This window comes from Ranitomeya imitator, chromosome 6, assembly GCF_032444005.1.
Source record: "Ranitomeya imitator isolate aRanImi1 chromosome 6, aRanImi1.pri, whole genome shotgun sequence".
In the NCBI taxonomy this organism is placed as follows: domain Eukaryota; kingdom Metazoa; phylum Chordata; class Amphibia; order Anura; family Dendrobatidae; genus Ranitomeya; species Ranitomeya imitator.
Window position 1 is genome coordinate 564583449 of NC_091287.1, and position 23042 is coordinate 564606490.

The 23042-nt window shown below is 47.7% G+C and overlaps 1 protein-coding gene across 1 annotated transcript in view; it reads right to left on the reverse strand.

Annotated features, from left to right (window-relative positions):
* Positions 1 to 23042, reverse strand: part of LOC138643504 (zinc finger protein 585A-like) — a 62513-nt gene that overhangs the window by 13869 nt on the left and 25602 nt on the right. Inside the window, exons 6-7 of the mRNA XM_069732402.1 lie at positions 9328 to 9460; positions 1245 to 1388 (exon numbers count right to left, since the gene is read on the reverse strand). Coding sequence (XP_069588503.1) covers positions 1245 to 1388; positions 9328 to 9460 — 277 coding nt within the window. The remainder of the gene's footprint in view (positions 1 to 1244; positions 1389 to 9327; positions 9461 to 23042) is intronic.

The following is a 23042-nucleotide window of genomic DNA, read 5'->3' on the forward strand; positions in this document are numbered from 1 at the left end:
ACATACCAGGATAGGGGGATGAGGGGGCCATGCATACCAGGATAGGGATGAGGAGCCATGCATACCAGGATGGGGATGAGGAGCCATGTATACCAGGATAGGGATGAGGAGCCATACATACCAGGATAGGGGATGAGGGGGCCATGTATGCCAGGATAGGGATGAGGAGCCATGTATACCAGGATAGGGATGAGGAGCAATGCAGACCAGGATAGGGATGAGGAGCCATGCAGACCAGGATAGGGATGAGGAGCCATGTATACCAGGATAGGGATGAGGAGCCATACATACCAGGATAGGGGATGAGGGGGGCATGTATACCAGGATAGGGATGAGGAGCCATGTAGACCAGGATAGGGATGAGGAGTCATGTATACCAGGATGGGGATGAGGAGCCATGCAGACCAGGATAGGGGATGAGGAGCCATGTAGACCAGGATAGGGATGAGGGGACAATGTATACCAGGATGGGGATGAGGAGGCATGTATACCAGGAAGGGTATGAGGAGCCATGCAGACCAGGATAGGGATGAGGAGCAATGTAGACCAGGATAGGGATGAGGAGCCATGTAGAGCAGGATAGGGAGGAGGAGCCATGTATACCAGGATAGGGATGAGGAGCCATGTATACCAGGATAGGGATGAGGAGCCATGCATACCAGGATAGGGGATGAGGGGGCCATTTATACCAGGATAGGGATGAGGAGCCTTGCATACCAGGATGGGGATGAAGGGACAATGTATACCCGGTTAATACTCGAGTCAATAAGTTTTCCCAGTTTTTTATGCTAAGATTCCGCTTATACTCGAGTATATACGGTATATGTCTCCTTGTTATAGCTACAGTCTGATATGGAGGTCGGACTGTCAATAAAATTAATCTCCAAACCATATTCTGGCCACCTGATCATTATGGTTTCTTTCCTACAACCAGGGCTGTGGAGTCGGAGCCCATTTTGTTGTAGTCGGTTTCATGGAAATTGAGGAGTCGGACGCTTGGCTTACCGACTCCACAGCCCTGCCTACAACATACGTAAACGTGAATGGATCAAGATGACACCTAACAGACCAGACTGGTGGTCGATCTTCACGTGTTCTGTGGTTTTGTACATTTACGTCACTGGGAAGGTCTGGGAGCGGTTATATACAGGACACTGGATGGCTCCTGATACTGACAATTATGTATAATTCCCTTTCCTAGGATTCACTTTCAATAATAAAGGCAGCAATATAGAAAGGTTTACCTCTCCGGTCAACAGGTAGATCATCTCCAAGGTGAAGTTTAGTAATCTTTTGGTGATCTCATTCTGTTCATTGTCCATCCTTTGTGGGTCATTCAGAAGGACTTTTGGACGGGAAAATGAGAAAACGGAATGAACCGGAGGGATCTAGTCCTGCAGGAACCTTTATGGAAAAAGGAGAGGCCCTGATTCACAGAGAGGACAACATCATGTGTGAAATGCAGAACCGCGCTTACTGAGCAGAGGAAAACAGGCTGTTGGGGGGTTTCACATGATGGATTAAATGAGGATTTACAATTGGCCACTTCCCACATATCCATGGGCTAGGTCAGAATTGCCGGATGACTCCAACTCTGGGACCAGAACTTACTTGGCTTACTGGGATACTTCCCCCCCCCCGCCAGGCGAGGCAGCGAATGGGGAGATGTCCAAGGCCAAGTGTGGCTAATGGAGACATGCCTGCGCGGTACAAGAAGCCAGAAACCGGGGACTGATATTTCTGAAAAACTGCAGACAATATGCCCCGGTGCATCTAACGTGCACACAATGTGACGGCTTCACTGAGCCAGGTGGGCGCAAAGACCGGCCTGAGGGTCACACCACGACCTGCCACAATGACCGACAAGCATCCAAGGATAACGCCAGCCCAAGTCTACCTTGGGAGAAGACCACTTGGTTCAGATGCAGGGGAATGAGAAATACCTGGCAGGGTGCGTCTGCCCCTCAGGGAGAAGATCAAAGTCAGAATCTTTACAAAAGACAGAGCTTCTAGATCTACGAGAGGAGAAAACCCCTCAGGTAGCGAAAAGTCAAAGATCCTGGATCAGGGGCATCGACCAGACTGTCACAATGAGGCAATCACCATAACAACCAATATGGAGTTCTGGCCAAGATGAAGGTTAAATCAAAAACCTCCACAACCAGAAAAGGCCTCGTCTTCTTCAGGTGTCACAGGAAGAGAAGTGACAAAGGATGCAGTGAAGGAGAGGAGCAGCCATTGTCACTGAGGTTCTAGAGGGTGACTGGTTTGTTAGACGTCCCAGGAAGCCCCACATGGCACAGGACTATGATAAGGTCAGTCACGACTAGTGACAATGTGCGCTTAGTCCAGCTCAGAGGGGTCAGGACTTGGGAGGAGGCAGAACAAGGAGTTACAGTCTGGAGTCAGCCAGACAGGGGGCAGTTGGTTATAGCGCCTGTTAAAAGCAAAAACAGTTCACTAAAGAGCCGGAACAGGACGCCTCGCTCCCGAGATCTGACATGTCAAGATGAAGGAATAAAACCATCCAGGAAAAGAGGGAAATTCCCTAATATAATATTCCAGGAGGTAAATCATCCCCTGATGCTCAAGGTGAGGGGGACGGAAGAAGGCGGCGAGGGGGACGGAAGAGGGCGGCGAGGGGGATGGAAGGGGGAGCGGCGAGGGGGACGGAAGGGGGAGCGGCAAAGGGGGCGTTAAAAGGGCAGCGAGGGGGGACGGAAGGGGGGGTGGGTGGTGAGGGGGCGGAAGGTGGGCGGCGAGGGGGACGGAAAGAGGGCGGCGAGGGGGACGGAAAGAGGGCGGCGAAGCGGACGGAATGAGGGCGGCGAGAGGGGACAGAAAGGGGGTGGGCGGTGAGGGGGACAGAAGGAGGGCGGCGAGGGGGACGGAAGGGGGGGCAGCGGCGAGGGGGACGGAAGGGGGGGCAGCGGCGAGGGGGACGGAAAGAGGGCGGCGGGGGGGACAGAAAGAGGGCGGCGAGGGGGACAGAAGGAGGGCGGCGAGGGGGACGGAAGGGGGGGCAGCGGCGAGGGGGACGGAAAGAGGGCGGCGGGGGGGACAGAAGGGGGGGCAGCGGCGAGGGGGACGGAAAGAGGGCGGCGAGGGAGACGGAAAGAGGGCGGCGGGTGGGACGGAAAGAGGGGGCAGTGGCGAGGAGGACGGAAGGAAACGCATAAGGTACCGGTGAGGGGGCCAGAGGTGGGTGGGGGTGAGAAGTGGTGAAACATCTCACAGACCGATGCTCTGGATAACACACCTCGCTGCTTCGGCCGCACTCTTGGGGAGATTACCCCAGATTTGGAGTTCTGGCCCTCGTTCCCCCTTTTCCCTCCAGAGCTGCACTCTCCTTCCTCTCTCCTCCCCGGGGCTCTATGGTCCTATCACCTTCCTGATAGCCGGGGGCTGCACAGCGTCACGTGATGCGGGAGATTCCTCTGTAGTTTGCTCTTTCACCTCCTGCAGCTGTGGAGCGGAAGAGCAGAAGGACCTGCAGTGACGTCATCAACGCGCGACCTGTGTGGGCGGGGTCTAGCTGTGAAGCTACAGGACCTGAGATGATGTCACCAGCGTGTGACCAGTCACGTGGGTGGGCGGAGCGCAGCTACAGGTTACTGAGGAGGCGGGGAATGCTGAGACTTGTAGTGTATATAACCTGGATATGATGGGAGTCATTGTCCTCCTGATACAGCTCTGCTTAATATCCGCTGGTGTCATAGCCCATAATAACAGCCTGGACACGCTGGGACTTGTGGTTCCTTCCTTACCTCGTGACTAGCTTGGCTTGCTTGGACCAGTAGTTTTTCCCTTATCCCCCTCGCTAGCTGGGCATGCTGGGACTTACAGTTCTTACCTCATCCCCCTGACTAGCTGGGCATGCTGGGAAGTGTGGTTCTCTCTGTTTCCCTCCTGACTAGCTTGACGAATATGAAGTTGGTTTCTTATTCATCAGTTTCTTATTCGGCAATTTTTTCTTTTCTGTTTTTTATAGGTTTAACAACTAAAAATAATCATCACAATAATAACATACAATGCAGCGATGAGCCCTGATGTGAATGCGCTTAAAAACGGCAACAAAAATAATAAAACTGGCACAAAAATGGGCATCAAAGTGGGCACCAAAGAGCGCTGAAGAAAGGGTTAAATGCCTTTGGGCCACTGATCTCACACTGCAGACATATAGAACAGAGCGCCCCACATCAAAACCTGTTATTTCCAGCCTGGCCCAAATGGGTTCTGGGCACCAGAACTGGCATCAAAGTGGGCACACAGCCCATTTTCACAGATTTGAATAAGTAACTGATGTTTTTAAGAGGTTAAATGCCTTTGGGCCACTGATACGACACTTAAAATTCACAGACAGTGATGCCCTGCATCAAACCCAGGTCCCTTCAGCCTGGCCCAAATGGGTTCTGGGCACCAGAACTGGCATCAAAGTGGGCAAAGAGTCAATTTTCAGAGACTTGAATAACTAACTGATGTTTTTAAGGGGTTAAATGCCTTTGAGCTACTGATACCACAGTGCATATGTCAGGAAATAGGAAGAAGTCCTGATTACTCCAGTTACACATACAGAGCTCTGAGCTGCAACTTTACCACCAATTTTAGCCAGTTTCAGTCGGGGGTAGGGGGGGGGGGGGGGATGAGGAGTATAGATAGACTTGTCTCTCAGCAGAGCCATAAACATTCCTGGTCTCACATTACAACTATATAGCAGGGGGAGGGAGTTGCCTGCAGGCTTAGAATTCCAGCCTTCTGCTGGCAGGCACAGGAAACTGCAGCTGAGAGCTCTATATGTGTAATTGACATAATCAGAACTACTTCCTATTTCCAGACACCTCTCCCTTTTGGACTGAGCTATGGAGGCAGAACCTCACAGTACTCCATGCGCACCTCGGCAGGATCGCCACGACGGTACAACCTGATCGGTGCCAATATATATAACCTTAAAAGAACAATAGAATCCCATGCTTTCTGTACCAGTTTAAGCCAGTATCAGGTGGGAGGGAGGAATGAGGGATTTAGGGAGAGACTGGCTGTCGCAGCTGTCACGGTTCACACCGTGACTGCCACCACTATGTCACGGGTCCCAGCAGTATGTCAGGGATCCTGGGGAGGATATCCTTTATCGTCCCCACTACTCACACCAATTGGTCATGAACCGGGGTTGTTTGGTTGCCCCTGGTTCCTTCTGAAGAGGATTTATCTATATTCCACTTCCCAGTTCCGGTTTGGAACTTGCAGCTCACTGGCTCCCCCCTTACCCTCAGGTCAGACAAGGTACTGCACCTAGGGTAATTAGTCGCCAGAAAGGCTGCCTGCTATGTACTGGCTATTGGACACACTGCAGTGAGGGCGATATAATTACTCCCACACAGGCGGGAACAATAATTATCAATGCTGCCATCGCTGCAAAGATTCCCAATCGCACAGAACAAAGTATGGTGCCACCAACTCCAATTAACGGGTCCGGAGCCAAAGCAAATCAGTAGCGCAATTCACTCCAGAGGACACAGTCCGTTATAGAGCAGAAGAGACAAGCTAGCAACTAAATATTTTACTCCATGAAAAATTAGGCAGTGTTTACAAAGTATAAAAAGATATTAGAAAGGAGACAATCCATATATAGCGTATTTTTAGGTGTATAAGACGACTGGGCGCATAAGATGACCCCCCAACTCTTCCATATAAAATATGGAGTTTGGGATATATTCACCGTATAAGACGAGGGTCATCTTATACGCCCAGTCATCTTATACGGCGTGTGCGGTGCGGATGGTTCCCAGGGTCTGGAGGAGAGGAGACTCTCCTTCAGGCCCTGGGATCCATATTCATGTAAAAAAAGAATAAAAAAAAAATATGGGATATACTTACCCTCCGATGGCTGGCGGCTCTCAGCAGTGCAAGCGGCAGCCTCCGTTCCTAACGATGCATTGAACGAAGGACCTTTGATGACGTCGCGGTCGCATGACCGATCGCGTGACCGTGACGTCACCAAAGGTCCTTCGCTCAATGCATCCATAGGATCAGAGGCCGGCCCTTGCACCGATGAGAGCCGCGGGCCGTCAGAGGGTAGGTATATCCCATATTTTTTTTTTATTCTTTTTTTTTTACATGAATATGGAACCCAGGGCCTGAAGGAGAGTCTCCTTTCCTTTAGATCCTGGGAACCATACAGGACCGCTCCCTGCACATGCCGTACCCGGCGTATAAGACGACCCCCGACTTTTGAGATGATTTGCAGGGGTTAAAAAAGTCATCTTATACGCCGGAAAATACGGTACATTACAGATTACAAAATAAAATAGGATAAACGTTGAAAAGAAAACTTACAGGTTATGTCATGGTATCATCTTGGCTGGCCTGTGGCTTAGGAGAATAAATACATCCATATGCATGGAACAGCTTTGCCAAGCTGTGTTAGATCACTTCCCGGCCAAGACTGAAGGCTGGTCTAAGAGTATAGTGACTTATACTTCTGAGCTTGTGACATCACTAAAGGGCTGGTTAATGATATGCACTGATCGGACAGTTCTTTACCTTATTCCAAGGTCTCAGACAAAGGCATTCCTGAGTGAGAGGGGAGGGACAACGGGTGGCTTTGCCGGATGGGTCACCTGTAGTTTAAAGCCACACCCTGCCCACCATTAGTATCAGGTTGCCCAGTCTCTATCATAGGCTTTGTTTTGGGTAGGAGTGAAGCTGGGGGGGGGGAAGAGCAAGGGGTCGCAGCTGCATTGTGATTGTGTGTGTGTGTGTAGTTAGCCATGTCCTTCTGAAACTGCACTCACAATATGACATTTTTTGGCATTATCGTGACAGCAGCACAGGGCCGTATAAATTATTCAATGAAGCTGGCAGGTTCGTCTTACATTATGGCTGTATAGCGGGGGGAGGGAGAAAGAGTGGCTTAGAATTCCAGCCTTGTGCGGGCAGGCAGAGGAAATTGCAGCTCAGAGCGCTGTATGTGTAATTGAAGTAAACAGGACTTCTCTTCTTCCTGTTTCCGGACATATGCACAGTGGTATCAGTGGCCCAAAGGCATTTAAACCCCTTAAAAACATCAGTTACGTATTCAAATCTGTGAAAATGGGTCATTTCCCCATTTTGATGCCAGTTCTGGTGCCCAGAACCCATTTGTACCAACTGGAGGGACCTGGGTTTGATGTGGGGCGCCCTGTTCTATATGTCTGTAGTGTGAGATCAGTGGCCCAAAGGCATTTAACCCCTTAAAAACATCAGTTACTTATTCAAATATGTGAAAATGGGCTGTTTGCCCACTTTGATGCCAGTTCTGGTGCCCAGAACCCATTTGGGCCAGGCTGGAAATAACAGGTTTGGATGTGGGGCGCCCAGTTCTATATGTTTGCAGTGTGAGATCAGTGGCCCAAAGGCATTTAACCCTTTCTTCAGCGCTCCTTGGTGCCCACTTTGGTGCCCATTTTTGTGCCAGTTTTATTGTTTTTGTAGCCGTTTTTAAGCGGATTCACATCAGGGCTCATCGCTGCATTGTATGTTATTATTGTGATGATTATTTTTTGTTGTTAAACCTATAAAAAACAGAAAAGAAAACATTGCCAAATAAGAAACTGACGAATAAGAAACCAACTTTCGTTTCTCGTACTTTCATGAATTCCATGATAAATATAAGTAGTGTATGAAAAGTGCCGGTTTATACGGTTCACTAAGGTAAATGTAGTTTTTATTTAGTCTCGCAATAAATGTGAGAAGATCTTTGTTTTCTTTGACAATGCAGAATTCCCATTTGTTACGATAACACCCTTGTTTTCTGGGTCATTTCATGACAAGTGGACCAGTGGTCCCCACTCGACCTTCTCCGATTTGGCTGAAAATTTATAAGGATGTACATTTATGTTTGGAAAGAGGTTCTGTAAATTTTTAGGGCCAGATCTCAGATACATTGGGCGCTGTTGACCTTTCACTGGAGGTTCCACCAAGCCTGCGGCTTCAGCTAAGAGGATTTTGCAAACTTTGGCACATAGCCATTAGCGTTCTATACTTGCTATGATGCTGAAATTTGGCATACTAGCTCAACTTTTGCTGCTAAACACGATAAAATTATTACCTCCTATGACAAAACAATATTTCGGCCGCCATTTTGTGTCAAAGTAGCTTGAAAAACGCGTTGCATAAAATTTATGCCAAATTTTGCCAATATATAACTCAAGACCAAAAACCAATAGTAACTGGTGCTTTGCCCTGTACACCAAACATCCTCATGACTTTGGATTGCTGCAATATCACGGTCAAAGCATATGTATTTGTGGAAATATTCACACCCACATATGATGAAAAACTTAAAAAAAACGAATTTGACCTATTTTTAGGTCAAATTTCTCAAAAAGGGTACCCCTAAAATATATTAATTCTGATATCATTAGAAAGAGCACATTTTTCTCTACAAGGATCATTGTTTGTTTTTTTGGAGTCTCTCAGTTTAAGAAATGAAAAATGCCACTGAACATGGTGTTATTTATTAATACGTAATGCATTGATTTTGTGTTTGATTTTCAGATTCTTATCACATGTTACAGAGTTGTATTGTTGCTAGCAATGTCTATTATAATCAAAAACCTATAAACCTTTTTATTTATGAAAAGTTATTGACTATTGTTACATTTTAATGCATATATTATTTATTTTTTAGCGATGGACAATGAAATTGATGAAGAATCGGCCCAGTGAACAATTCGAAGGGCCACCTTAAGACATTCACCCATAGCAAGGACGAGTTGAAATTGTTTACAAGCTTTGGATTGGATGAACAGAAATTGCTGCGTCGACGAGTGGGACTAAATTTTGACGAACATTCACAAATCTGTTTACACCATGAAGCTTCATCCTTGACCAAATATGAGCATTTGCAAAAATCGTGTTGCAATCTTTTTGGGAAGAAAGGTCATAACACCAAAAAGAATTTCCGAGCTATCAATTTGTTAGCAGCTGACCAGTTGGTTGAACGAATTTACAAAGAATGATGTGAAGCCCGGCCAGAAGATGTGTGCATCATGTCGAAAAGAATTTGCTAACAGGAAAAAATCAGCTGATCCAGTTTCCTCTGAATCAGATCCAGATTGGATGGAATGTTCTCCTGAAAGTCTAAATTCAAGCTTAACATCCATTGGCATCTCTCCTCTGAAATATCCACGAGTAAGCCAGCAGGATTAACTTGGATATGCAAGGAGAAAGATAAGCCAGGTACAAAATGCATTTTCTTACAAGATTGCTTCAGTTGGAAGGCTGGTGCCGAAAGACATGGAGCAAACAAAAACAGCACAGTGCAAAATGTGTCTGGATTACAATCACCTTTTGGAAGATTTGAAGCAAAAGCTGCAGGTGTCCAGTCGAGCAGAAAAGGTCCAAATCTTGACATTGGTCCATTAAAGCTATATCAGACGAATTCGGTGTCTCTGAACGAATGGTCAAACAAGCTCGAAAGCTTAAATGTGAACATGGGATCTTAGCCTTACCTAGAATCAAGTGTGGCAAGAAAGTTTCTGAGGAAGTGGTGAAGAAAAAGGAGCAGGCATTTTTTGAGGATGATGAATTCAGTCGAATGTGCCCTGGTAAAAAAAGACTATGTATCAGTGCGAATAGCAGGAGAAAAAAAGCAGATGCAAAAGCGACTATTACTGAGCAATATGAGGGAAATGTTTGTTGCCTATCGGGATCGGAATGGCCCTGAAATTGGATTTTCCAAGTTTTGTGAGCTTCGGCCAAAGTGGTGCGTAACCGTTGGATCTGCTGGAACACATTCCGTTTGTGTGTGCACCATTCACCAAAATGTCAAACTAATGCTTGCAGCAAGCCCAATCAATGATGACTACAAAGAGCTCATATGCAAAATGGTCTGTGGAATTGAATCCAAGGACTGTATGCTTGGCCGTTGTGATAAATGCCCGGGTCCTGAAGTTTTAAAAGAATTTCTAGTCAATGTGTTTGTCAACAGGGACCCTGAAGATATTATTGAGTTCAAGCAATGGATTCACACTGATCGAGACACGCTTGATACCAAACAACTGACTATAGAAGATTTCATTGAAGAATTGGTTTTGAAAGTTTCTAAACTTTGTAGCCATCACTACATCGCCAAGCATCAAAGTTGCTATCTGAAATCGTTGAAGGAAAATCTGAGACCTGGAGAGCTTGTGATCCTTATGGACTTTGCTGAAAATTACTCATTTATTGTTCAAGATGCCATTCAAGGTTTCCACTGGGAAAATAGTCAAGCTACAGTACACCCATTTGTAATTTACTTCAAGGAGTTAAATGGTGAAGCTGCGCAGAACATCAGCTTGTGCATAATCAGTGATTGCTCACGACATGACACAGTTGCAGTCCACACTTTCTTAACAGTAATTGTGGAGTATCTCAAGACTCATCTATGGGATTCGTCATATCCACTACTTCAGCGATGGATCTGCAGCCCAGTACAAAAAGTTCAAAACATTTTCTCAACTTGTGCCACCACAATACTGATTTCAATATCAGCGCTGAATGGAATTTTTTTTTTTGGTACCAGTCATGGAAAGTCGCCCTGTGATGGGATTGGAGGGACAGTAAAGAGGTTGGCAGCTCGTGCCGGCCTTCAACGCCCAACTGAAAACCAAATACTGACCCCGGTGGATTTATTCAACTTTTGCAACGAGCAACTGCATAGAATCAAGTTTTTTTTTTTGTTCCAAAAGAAAAAATTGACGAAATACGGGTAGTTCAAGAGGAAAGGTTCAAAGATGGACATACAATTGCTGGAACAAGAGAAAATCACCAGTTTGTGCCAATTGATGACAAAAAGATTCCCATTTCGAGGGTGTCAAATGACCCATCATCTTTCATTGCCCATGTAGATAGATCTGTCAGATCAGAAATGCCTTTTGTGCCAATTGCAAACCTCCAGCCAGGGCAATACATTGCCTGCATTTACGATAGGAACTGGTGGATTGGAAATGTTTCTGAAATTTCAGTCGACGAGCATGATGCATTAATAAATTTTATGCATCCTCATGGACCAGCTAGCTTCTTTCACTGGCCTGTGAGAAATGATACATGCTGGATTCCCGAGCAGTCAATCATTGCAATAATTCCAGCACCAGCTGCAACAGCAATGGGCCGACACTACAGCTGCTTCTCTGAACCGATTATGTTGCAAATTCAGCAACAATTCCAGGCCACTTAGACTGAACATTATGGCTTGGGAACCAACAAAAGATACCCAATATTAGGCTTGGGATCCTAGGCAAAGACACCCACCCTCAGGCTTCGGAACCTGCGATAGAGAGACCGCCCGAGGCTCGCCTTGCACGTCTATCGGCCATGGCTCCTAGGCGATGGGGCTGCCAATTCTCGAAAGACAGCATTATTACAATTCTTAATAGGATTATACCAATTCTTAGGGAATTAGTTGTGGTATAACCACCATGGACCAACGCAAGGGTTTGAATAGTGCACTTACCATTCATTGCGTATTAATAAATAACACCATGTTCAGTGGCATTTTTCATTTCTTAAACTGAGAGACTCCAAAAAAACAAACAATGATCCTTGTAGAGAAAAATGTGCTCTTTCTAATGATATCAGAATTAATATATTTTAGGGGTTCCCTTTTTGAGAAATTTGACCTAAAAATAGGTAAAATTCGGTTTTAAGTTTTTCATCATGGGTGGGTGTGAATATTTCCACAAATACATATGCTTTGACCGTGATATTGCAGCGATGCAAAGTCATGTAGATGTTTGCTGTACGGGGCAAAGCACCAGTTACTATTGGTTTTTGGTCTTGAGTTATATATGGGCAAAGTTAGGCATAAATTTTATGCGACGCGTTTTTCAAGCTACTTTGACACAAAATTGCGGCCGATATATTGTTTTGTCATAGCCGGTAATAATTTTATCGTGTTTAGCAGCAAAAGTTGAGCTAGTATGCCAAATTTCAGCATCATAGCCAGTATAGAACTCTAATGGCTATGTGCCAAAGTTTGCAAAATCCTCTTAGCTGAAGCCGCAGGCTTGGTGGAACCTCCAGTGAAAGGTCAACAGCGCCCAATGTATCTGAGATCTAGCCCTAAAAATTTACAGAACCTCTTTTCAGCAAAATCAGAGATGGTCGAGTGGGGACGATTTTTAAAACTGGTCCACTTGATGTAGAATGACCCTGTGCTGAGTGGGCTTGCTGGGACGTGTAGTTCTCTCCTCTGTTCTTCTGCTCTTCTCATTTTCCTCCCGGTCTTCCAGCCGCCATTTCTCGCTTTCTCCCCTGTGCGAGGGTCGGTATCTGTGCTTCTGTCCCCGCAGTGAGAGAAATGGTGGAAGTACAAGCGGCTCCCGAAGCAGATGCGGCCGTGACACGTCCGTGCGGGAAGCAGTGCGGGTTATGTTAGTGGAACAAAACGTGTCTGCTCCTATTGCTGTGTTCACACCTGGCGTTTTCTCTGCGTTTCCAGCTGTGTATTACAGTGCCGGCTCTGAGCTTTCCCGCATCTCCGCACCGCTCAGTTATTTATCTTGCGTCACTTTTTACAGCGTTTTTCCCCCATTGATAGTAATGGGCGGTGAGATCATGCAGGGCTCAGGTTTTGCTGCGGTTTTTGTGCCAAATCCTGATGACGTAGATTCTGATCTGTTTTGTCACTAAACGTTCTCAGCAGCGCGCACGAAATACCGTGGTAGCGGGAGAAGATGCCGGAAAAACGCAAAAAAAAAACAAGCAAAACCTGATTGTTTTCTGCACCTTCTTTACTGCTAAGAGAGCAGGTTGTTCTGTAGAAAAAAAGCAGTAGAAGCGCCCGGTGTGAACACAGCCGTAGTCGCCATGACCAGGGACGGCAGAAGTCTGGGGCAGCAGGGTCTCACACCGTCCGGATCACTGCTCCGATAAAGATAGTAATCCCGGAGCCGCCGACACATGAAGGATCAATCCCAGTGTGTGGCCACCATCCTCCATCACCAACTGCTCCGAACACTTCACTATTCCAAAAGGTTCAGTTTATTCACAGAGGTTACAAGTAAAAAAAAATTACATGTCCATTAAAAAGGACAAGTGTCATAGTGGGAACATGAAGAGTGGGGACATGTAGAGTGGGAACATGAAGAGTGGGGACATGTAGAGAGGGGACATGTAGAGTGGGAACATGTGGAGTGGGGACATGTAGAGTGGGAACATGTACAGAGGGGACATGTAGAGAGGGGACATGTAGAGAGGGGACATGTAGAGAGGGGACATGTTCAAAGGGAACATGAAGAGTGGGGACATGTAGAGAGGGGACATGTAGAGAGGGGACATGTAGAGAGGGAACATGTAGAATGGGGACATGTAGAGAGGGGACATGTACAGAGGGAGCATGTAGAGAGGAGACATGAAGAGAGGGGACATGTAGAGAGGGGACATGAAGAGAGGGGACATGTAGAGAGGGGACATGAAGAGTGGGGACATGTAGAGTGGGGACATGTAGAGTGGGGACATGCAGAGAGGGGACATGAAGAGAGGGGACATGAAGAGTGGGGACATGTAGAGTGGGGACATGTAGAGAGGGAACATGTAGAGAGGGGACATGTAGAGAGGGGACATGTAGAGAGGGGACATGTAGAGAGGGAAAATGTAGAGAGGGGACATGCAGAGAGGGGACATGCAGAGAGGGGACATGCAGAGAGGGGACATGTAGAGAGGGGACATGTAGAGAGGGGACATTTAGAGAGGGAACATGCAGAGAGGGGACATGCAGAGAGGGGACATGCAGAGAGGGGACATGTAGAGAGGGGACATGTAGAGAGGGAACATGTAGAGAGGGAACATGTAGAGAGGGAACATGTAGAGAGGGAACATGTAGAATGGGAACATGTACAGAGGGGACATGTAGAGAGGGAACATGTAGAGAGGGGACATGTAGAGAGGGAAAATGCAGAGAGGGGACATGTAGAGAGGGGACATGCAGAGAGGGGACATGCAGAGAGGGGACATGCAGAGAGGGGACATGTAGAGAGGGGACATGTAGAGAGGGGACATGTAGAGAGGGGACATGTAGAGAGGGAACATGCAGAGAGGGGACATGCAGAGAGGGGACATGCAGAGAGGGGACATGTAGAGAGGGGACATGTAGAGAGGGAACATGTAGAGAGGGAACATGTAGAGAGGGAACATGTAGAGAGGGAACATGTAGAGAGGGAACATGTAGAATGGGAACATGTACAGAGGGGACATGTAGAGAGGGAACATGTAGAGAGGGGACATGTAGAGAGGGAACATGTAGAGAGGGGACATGTAGAGAGGGGACATGTAGAGAGGGGACATGTAGAGAGGGAACATGTAGAGAGGGGACATGTAGAGAGGGAACATGTAGAGTGGGGACATGTAGAGAGGGGACATGTACAGAGGGAACATGTAGAGTGGGGACAAGTAGAGGGAACATGTAGAGAGGGAACATGTAGAGAGGGGACATGTAGAGAGGGGACATGTAGAGTGGGGACATGTAGAGTGGGAACATGTAGAGAGGGAACATGTAGAATGGGAACATGTACAGAGGGGACATGTAGAGTGGGGACATGTAGAGTGGGAACATGTAGAGAGGGAACATGTAGAGAGGGAACATGTAGAGAGGGGACATGTAGAGAGGGAACATGTAGAGAGGGAACATGTAGAGAGGGAACATGTAGAATGGGAACATGTACAGAGGGGACATGTAGAGAGGGAACATGTAGAGAGGGAACATGTAGAGAGGGAACATGTAGAGAGGGGACATGTAGAGAGGGAACATGTAGAGAGGGAACATGTAGAGAGGGAACATGTAGAATGGGAACATGTACAGAGGGGACATGTAGAGAGGGAACATGTAGAGAGGGAACATGTAGAGAGGGAACATGTAGAGAGGGAACATGTAGAATGGGAACATGTACAGAGGGGACATGTAGAGAGGGAACATGTAGAGAGGGGACATGTAGAGAGGGAAAATGTAGAGAGGGGACATGTAGAGAGGGGACATGCAGAGAGGGGACATGCAGAGAGGGGACATGCAGAGAGGGGACATGTAGAGAGGGGACATGTAGAGTGGGGACATGTAGAGAGGGGACATGTAGAGAGGGGACATGTAGAGAGGGGACATGTAGAGAGGGAACATGTAGAGAGGGGACATGTAGAGAGGGAACATGTAGAGTGGGGACATGTAGAGAGGGGACATGTACAGAGGGAACATGTAGAGTGGGGACAAGTAGAGGGAACATGTAGAGAGGGAACATGTAGAGAGGGGACATGTAGAGAGGGGACATGTAGAGAGGGGACATGTAGAGAGGGGACATGTAGAGAGGGGACATGTAGAGAGGGGACATGTAGAGTGGGGACATGTAGAGTGGGGACATGTAGAGTGGGGACATGTAGAGTGGGGACATGTAGAGAGGGGACATGTAGAGTGGGGACATGTAGAGAGGGGACATGTAGAGTGGGGACATGTAGAGTGGGGACATGTAGAGTGGGGACATGTAGAGTGGGGACATGTAGAGAGGGGACATGTAGAGTGGGGACATGTAGAGTGGGGACATGTAGAGAGGGGACATGTAGAGTGGGGACATGTAGAGTGGGGACATGTAGAGAGGGGACATAAAGAGTGGGGACATGTAGAGTGGGGACATGAAGAGTGGGGACATGAAGAGTGGGGACATGTAGAGTGGGGACATGTAGAGAGGGGACATGTAGAGAGGGAACAAGTAGAGAGCGGACATGTAGAGAGGGGACATGTAGAGAGGGGACATGTAGAGTGGGGACATGTAGAGTAGGGACATGTAGAGAGGGGACATGTAGAGAGGGGACATGAAGAGTGGGGACATGTAGAGTGGGGACATGTAGAGAGGGGACATGTAGAGAGGGGACATGTAGAGAGGGAACATGTAGAGAGGGGACATGTACAGAGGGAACATGTAGAGTGGGGACATGTAGAGTGGGGACATGTAGAGAGGGGACATGTACAGAGGGAACATGTAGAGTGGGGACATGTAGAGAGGGGACATGTAGAGAGGGGACATGTAGAGAGGGGACATGTAGAGAGGGGACATGTAGAGAGGGAACATGTTGAGTGAGGACATGTAGAGTGAGGGCATGTACAGAGGGAACATGTAGAGTGGGGACAAGTAGAGAGGGAACATGTACAGAGGGAACATGTAGAGTGGGGACAAGTAGAGTGAGGCCAAATAGAGAGGGAACATGTAGAACGGGGACAAGTAGAGAGCGGACATGTAGAGAGGGAACATGTAGAGAGGGGACATGTAGAGAGGGGACATGTAGAGAGGGGACACGTAGAGAGGGGACATGTACAGAGGGAACATGTAGAGTGGGGACAAGTAGAGTGAGGCCAAATAGAGAGGGAACATGTAGAGCGGGGACAAGTAGAGAGCGGACATGTAGAGAGGGAACATGTAGAGAGGGGACATGTAGAACGGGGACATGTATAGATGGAACATGTAGAGCGGGGACATGTACAGAGGGAACATGTAGAGAGGGGACATGTACAGAGGGGACATGTAGAGTGGGGACATGTAGAGAGGGGACAAGTACAGAGGGGACATGTAGAGTGGGGACATGTAGAGAGGGAACATGTAGAGTGGGGACATGTAGAGAGGGGACATGTAGAGTGGGGACATGTAGAGAGGGGACATGTACAGAGGGAACATGTAGAGTGGGGACATGTAGAGTGGGGACATGTACAGAGGGGACATGTAGAGAGGGGACATGTACAGAGGGAACATGTAGAGAGGGAACATGTAGAGAGGGGACATGTAGAGAGGGAACATGTAGAGTGGGGACATGTAGAGAGGGGACATGTAGAGTGGGGACATGTAGAGAGGGGACATGTAGAGAGGGGACATGTAGAGAGGGGACATGTAGAGAGGGGACATGTAGAGAGGGGACATGTAGAGTGGGGACATGTAGAGAGGGGACATGTAGAGAGGGGACATGTAGAGTGGGGACATGTAGAGAGGGAACATGTAGAGAGGGGACATGTAGAGAGGGGACATGTAGAGTGGGGACATGTAGAGTGGGGACATGTAGAGTGGGGACATGTAGAGTGGGGACATGTACAGAGGGGACATGTAGAGTGGGGACATGTAGAGGGGACATGTAGAGTGGGGACATGTAGAGGGGACATGTAGAGTGGGGACATGTAGAGTGGGGACATGTACAGAGGGGACATGTAGAGTGGGGACATGTAGAGTGGGGACATGTACAGAGGGGACATGTACAGAGGGAACATGTAGAGCGGGGAGAAGTAGAGAGCGGACATGTAGAGAGGGAACATGTAGAGAGGGGACATGTAGAACGGGGACATGTATAGAGGGAACATGTAGAGTGGGGACATGTAGAGTGGGGACATGTAGAGTGGGGACATGTAGAGTGGGGACATGTACAGAGGGGACATGTACAGAGGGGACATGTAGAGTGGGGACATGTAGAGTGGGGACATGTAGAGTGGGGACTAGGGTTGAGCGAAACGGGTCGAACATTTTCAAAAGTCGCCGACTTTTGGCGAAGTCGAGTTTCATGAAACCCGATCCGACCCCTGTGCGTTGTCGGCCATGCGGTACGCGACTTTCGCGCCAAAGTCGCGTTTCAATGACGCGAAAAGCGCCATTTCTCAGCCAATGAAGGTAAACGCAGAGTGTGGGCAGCGTGATGACATAGGTCCTGGTCCCCACCATCTTAGAGAAGGGCATTGCAGTGATTGGCTTGCTGTCCGCGGCGTCACAGGGGCTATAAAGGGGCGTTCCCGCCGACCGCCATGTTACTGCTGCTGATCTGAGCTTAGGGAGAGGTTGCTGCCGCTTCGTCAGAAGCAGGGATAGCGTTAGGCAGGGTCCATTAACCACAAAACCGCTTGTGCTGTAGCGATTTCCACTGCCCAACACCACCTTCGGTGTGCAGGGACAGTGGAAGCTACATTTTTTTTTTTTTCCTCAGCGCTGTAGCTCATTGGGCTGCCCTAGAAGGCTCCCTGATAGCTGCATTGCTGTGTGTACGCCGTTGTGCAAACCAACTGCTTTTTTCAAAGCACAAATCCTCTTGTTCCTTCCTTTCTGCACAGCTATCTTGTTTGTTTGTCCACACTTTTTATTTAATTTGTGCATCAGTCCACTCCTTATTGCTGCCTGGCATACCTGGCTGAGATTACTGCAGGCAGGGAGATAGTAATTGAAGGACAGTTCCTTTTTTTTTTTTTTTTTTTTTTGGGGGGGGGGAGATTAAGATTGGCATTTCTGCTAGAGTGCCATCCCTGTGTGTGCCATCTCTCTCTCTCTCTCCAATTGTGGGCCATAGAAAGCCTATTTATTTTTTTGCTTGATTTGGGTTCCAAAATCTACCTGAAAAAATCACTAAATCAATCAGTGGGAGATTAATATTGGCCTCTGGGCTTGTGTGCCACTCCTGACTCCTGTGTGCGTCATTTCTCACTCAGTGGGCCATAGAAAGCCTATTTTTTGTTTTATTTGTTTTCTAAATTCTCCCTGAAAAAATCATTTTATTTTATTTGGTTTCTAAATTATTCCTGAAAAAATCATTTTTTTTTTCTAAAGTCTCCCTGAAAAAAAAAAAAAAATCAAATCAGTGGGAGATTAATATTGCCGTTTCTGCTTGTGTGCCAGTCTTGACTCCTGGGTGTGCCATCTCTCTCTCTCTCTCCAATTGTGGGCCATAGAAAGCCTATTAATTTTTTTGCTTGATTTGGGTTCCAAAATCTACCTGAAAAAAATCACTAAATCAATCAGTGGGAGATAAATATTGGCCTCTGGGCTTGTGTGCCACTCCTGACTCCTGTGTGCGTCCTCTCTCACTTAGTGGGCCCTACAAAGCCTTTTTTTTTTTTTTTTTGTTTTCTAAATTCTCCCTGAAACAATCATTTCATTTTATTTGGTTTAAAAATTCTTCCTTAAAAAATCATTTTTTTTTATTATTTATTTTTTTTCTAAAGTCTCCCTTTTAAAAAAAAAACCACAAATCAGTGGGAGATTAATATTTACATTTCCGCTTCAGTGACAGTCCTGCGTGTGTGGCATCTCTCTCATTTGTTGCCAACAACAACAGAGTGTGTAACATTGTGGCTGATTTTCGTTGTGGTCTCACCCACCTGTAAAGGGGTAACATAGTAACATAGTTAGTAAGGCCGAAAAAAGACATTTGTCCATCCAGTTCAGCCTATATTCCATCATAATAAATACCCAGATCTACGTCCTTCTACAGAACCTAATAATTGTATGATACAATATTGTTCTGCTCCAGGAAGACATCCAGGCCTCTCTTGAACCCCTCGACTGAGTTCGCCATCACCACCTCCTCAGGCAAGCAATTCCAGATTCTCACTGCCCTAACAGTAAAGAATCCTCTTCTATGTTGGTGGAAAAACCTTCTCTCCTCCAGACGCAAAGAATGCCCCCTTGTGCCCGTCACCTTCCTTGGTATAAACAGATCCTCAGCGAGATATTTGTATTGTCCCCTTATATACTTATACATGGTTATTAGATCGCCCCTCAGTCGTCTTTTTTCTAGACTAAATAATCCTAATTTCGCTAATCTATCTGGGTATTGTAGTTCTCCCATCCCCTTTATTAATTTTGTTGCCCTCCTTTGTACTCTCTCTAGTTCCATTATATCCTTCCAGTAGCTAAATCATACTGAAGTTATAGCTCACCGTGTAAGTTGTGTGACAGCAACAAATACCGTTAGTTTGGTAACGTTTTTAAAACAATGAGGAAGTCTGGTGGAAGAGGTCGTGGCCGGGGGCGTTCATTGTCAGCTGGTAATGAGGGTAGTGGTAGTGGTGGAGCATCAGGTGGTCGTGGGAAAAAGAATACTGCACCTAAGTCTGGAGCTGTGGAGCCAGGTTCGTCGTCTGGCTACAGAAGGCCTCGAACGCTCCCTTTTCTGGGAGTAGGAAAACCGCTTTTAAAGCCGGAGCAGCAAGAGCAAGTTTTGGCTTATCTTGCTGACTCAGCCTCTAGCTCTTTTGCCTCCTCTCGTGAAACTGGTAAAAGTAAAAGCAGCGCGTCGTTAGTGGATGTTCACGGTCAGGGACAAGTCGCTTCCTTGTCCTCTTCAGCAAAAACAACAACAGAGAAGAATGCAGCAGGCGACACAACGGGTTACTCCATGGAGCTCTTTACACATACCGTCCCTGGCTTAGAAAGTGAAGCAGTTAACAGTCCATGCCCATTACAAGTTTAATCTGACATGGAGTGCACTGACGCACAGCCACAGCCAGACTACTATGCTGGTCCTTTGACTCAGACCACAACATTGCCCTCGCAGGGTGCTGATCAAGAATCAGACCCTGATGAGACTATGTTGCCCCATCACGAACGCTATACCACCGACCGCCACGGTGACACAGACGAAGTTGCACACGAGCTACAAGAAGAGGTAATAGATGACCCAGTTCTTGACCCCGATTGGCAGCCATTGGGGGAACAGGGTGCAGGCGGCAGCAGTTCTGAAGCGGAGGAGGAGGGGCCGCAGCAGGCATCAACATCGCAACAGGTTCCATCTGCCGGGCCCATATCTTGCCCAAAACGCGTGGCAAAGTCAAAACCTGTTGGAGGACAGCGTGGCCATCCGGTTAAAGCTCAGTCTGCAATGCCTGAAAAGGTATCCGATGCTAGAAAGAGTGCAGTCTGGCATTTTTTTAAACAACATCCAATTGATCAGCGCAAAGTCATCTGTCAAAAATGTTCAACTACCTTAAGCAGAGGGCAGAATCTGAAAAGTCTCAATACAAGTTGCATGCATAGACATTTAACCACCATGCATTTGCAAGCTTGGACTAACTACCAAACGTCCCTTAAGGTTGTAGCACCCTCGGCCAATGAAGCTAGTCATCAACGCAACATCCCTTCCGGCAGTGTAGGGCCACCATTTTCTGCACCACCTGCAGTATCTGTGCAGGTTTCTTTGCCAGGCCAAAGCAGTCAGGGTCAGGGAATCACCAGTTTCGTAGTAGGAAACACTGCATCTAGGGCACCGGTGGCAACAATACCATCTCCCACCGTCTCTCAGTCTGCCATGTCCACCGGCACCCCCGCTAGTTCCACGAATCCCAGCTCTCCAGTCCAGCTCACCCTACATGAGACTATGGTTAGAAAAAGGAAGTACTTAGCCTCGCATCCGCGTACACAGGGTTTGAACGCCCAAATAGCTAGACTAATCTCGTTAGAGATGATGCCCTACCGGTTAGTTGAAAGCGAAGCTTTCAAAGCCCTGATGGACTACGCTGTACCACGCTACGAGCTACCCAGTCGACACTTTTTTTCCAGAAAAGCCATCCCAGCCCTCCACCAGCATGTTAAAGAGCGCATTGTCCATGCACTCAGGCAATCTGTGAGCACAAAGGTGCACCTGACAACAGATGCATGGACCAGTAGGCATGGCCAGGGACGTTATGTGTCCATCACGGCACACTGGGTAAATGTGGTGGATGCAGGGTCCACAGGGGACAGCAAGTTTGGGACAGTTCTGCCTAGCCCACGGTCTAGGAAACAGTTGGCTGTAGCCGTTCGCACCCCCTCCTCCTCCTCGTCCTCCTGCAGAAGCGAGAGCTCGTCCACAGACCGCAGTCGCACAACCACTCCATCCGCAGCTGCCACTGTTGCACACCAGGTCTCCCATTATGGGGCAGCTACTGGCAAACGTCAGCAGGCTGTATTGGCTATGAAGTGTTTGGGCGACAACAGACACACCGCTGAAGTTCTGTCCGAGTTCTTGCAGAAAGAAACGCAGTCGTGGCTGGGCACTGCAGATCTTGAGGCAGGCAAGGTAGTGAGTGATAACGGAAGGAATTTCATGGCTGCCATCTCCCTTTCCCAACTGAAACACATTCCTTGCCTGGCTCACACCTTAAACCTGGTGGTGCAGTGCTTCCTGAAAAGTTATCCGGGGTTATCCGACCTGCTCCTCAAAGTGCGTGGACTTTGCTCACATATCCGCCGTTCGCCCGTACACTCCAGCCGTATGCAGACCTATCAGCGTTCTTTGAACCTTCCCCAGCATCGCCTAATCATAGACGTTGCAACAAGGTGGAACTCAACACTGCACATGCTTCAGAGACTGTGCAAACAGAGGCGGGCTGTTATGTTTTTGTGGGAGGATACACATACACGGGCAGGCAGTAGGATGGCAGACATGGAGTTGTCAGGTGTGCAGTGGTCGAAGATTCAAGACATGTGTCAAGTCCTTCAGTGTTTTGAGAAATGCACACAGCTGGTTAGTGCAGACAACGCCATAATAAGCATGAGCATCCCCCTAATGCGTCTGCTGATGCAAAGTTTGACGCACATAAAGGATCAGGCGTCTGCAGCTGAGGAAGAGGAAAGCCTTGATGACAGTCAGCCATTGTCTGGCCAGGGCAGTGTACAGGACGAGGTAGCGGGCGAAGAGGAGGAGGAGGACGAGGAGGATGATGGGGATGATTATATTTTTAATGAGGAAGCTTTTCCGGGGCCAGTGGAAATTGTTGGCGCGGCAAGGCCGGGTTCTGGTTTTTGGAGGGACACAAGTGACGTGGATTTGCCTGAAACTGCCCCTCAACCAAGCACAACCACAGATTTGAGAACTGGAACTTTGGCCCACATGGCGGATTATGCCTTACGTATCCTCAAAAGGGACACACGCATAACAAAAATGATGAACGATGACGATTACTGGTTGGCCTGCCTCCTTGATCCTCGCTATAAAGGCAAATTGCAAAATATAATGCCACATGAGAACTTGGAACTAATATTAGCAACCAAACAATCAACTCTTGTTGACCGTTGCTTCTGGCATTCCCTGCACACAGCGCCGGTGATCGTTCTCACACGAGCTGCAGGGGCAGCAGACCAGAGGTGTTAGAGGGGCAGAAATCAGAAGTGGCGTTGGACAGAGGGGTTTTCTGACCAGGTTGTGGAGTGATTTTGCTATGACCACAGACAGGACAGGTACTGCTGCATCAATTCAAAGTGACAGGAGACAACATTTGTCCAGTATGGTTACTAACTATTTTTCATCCCTTATCGACGTTC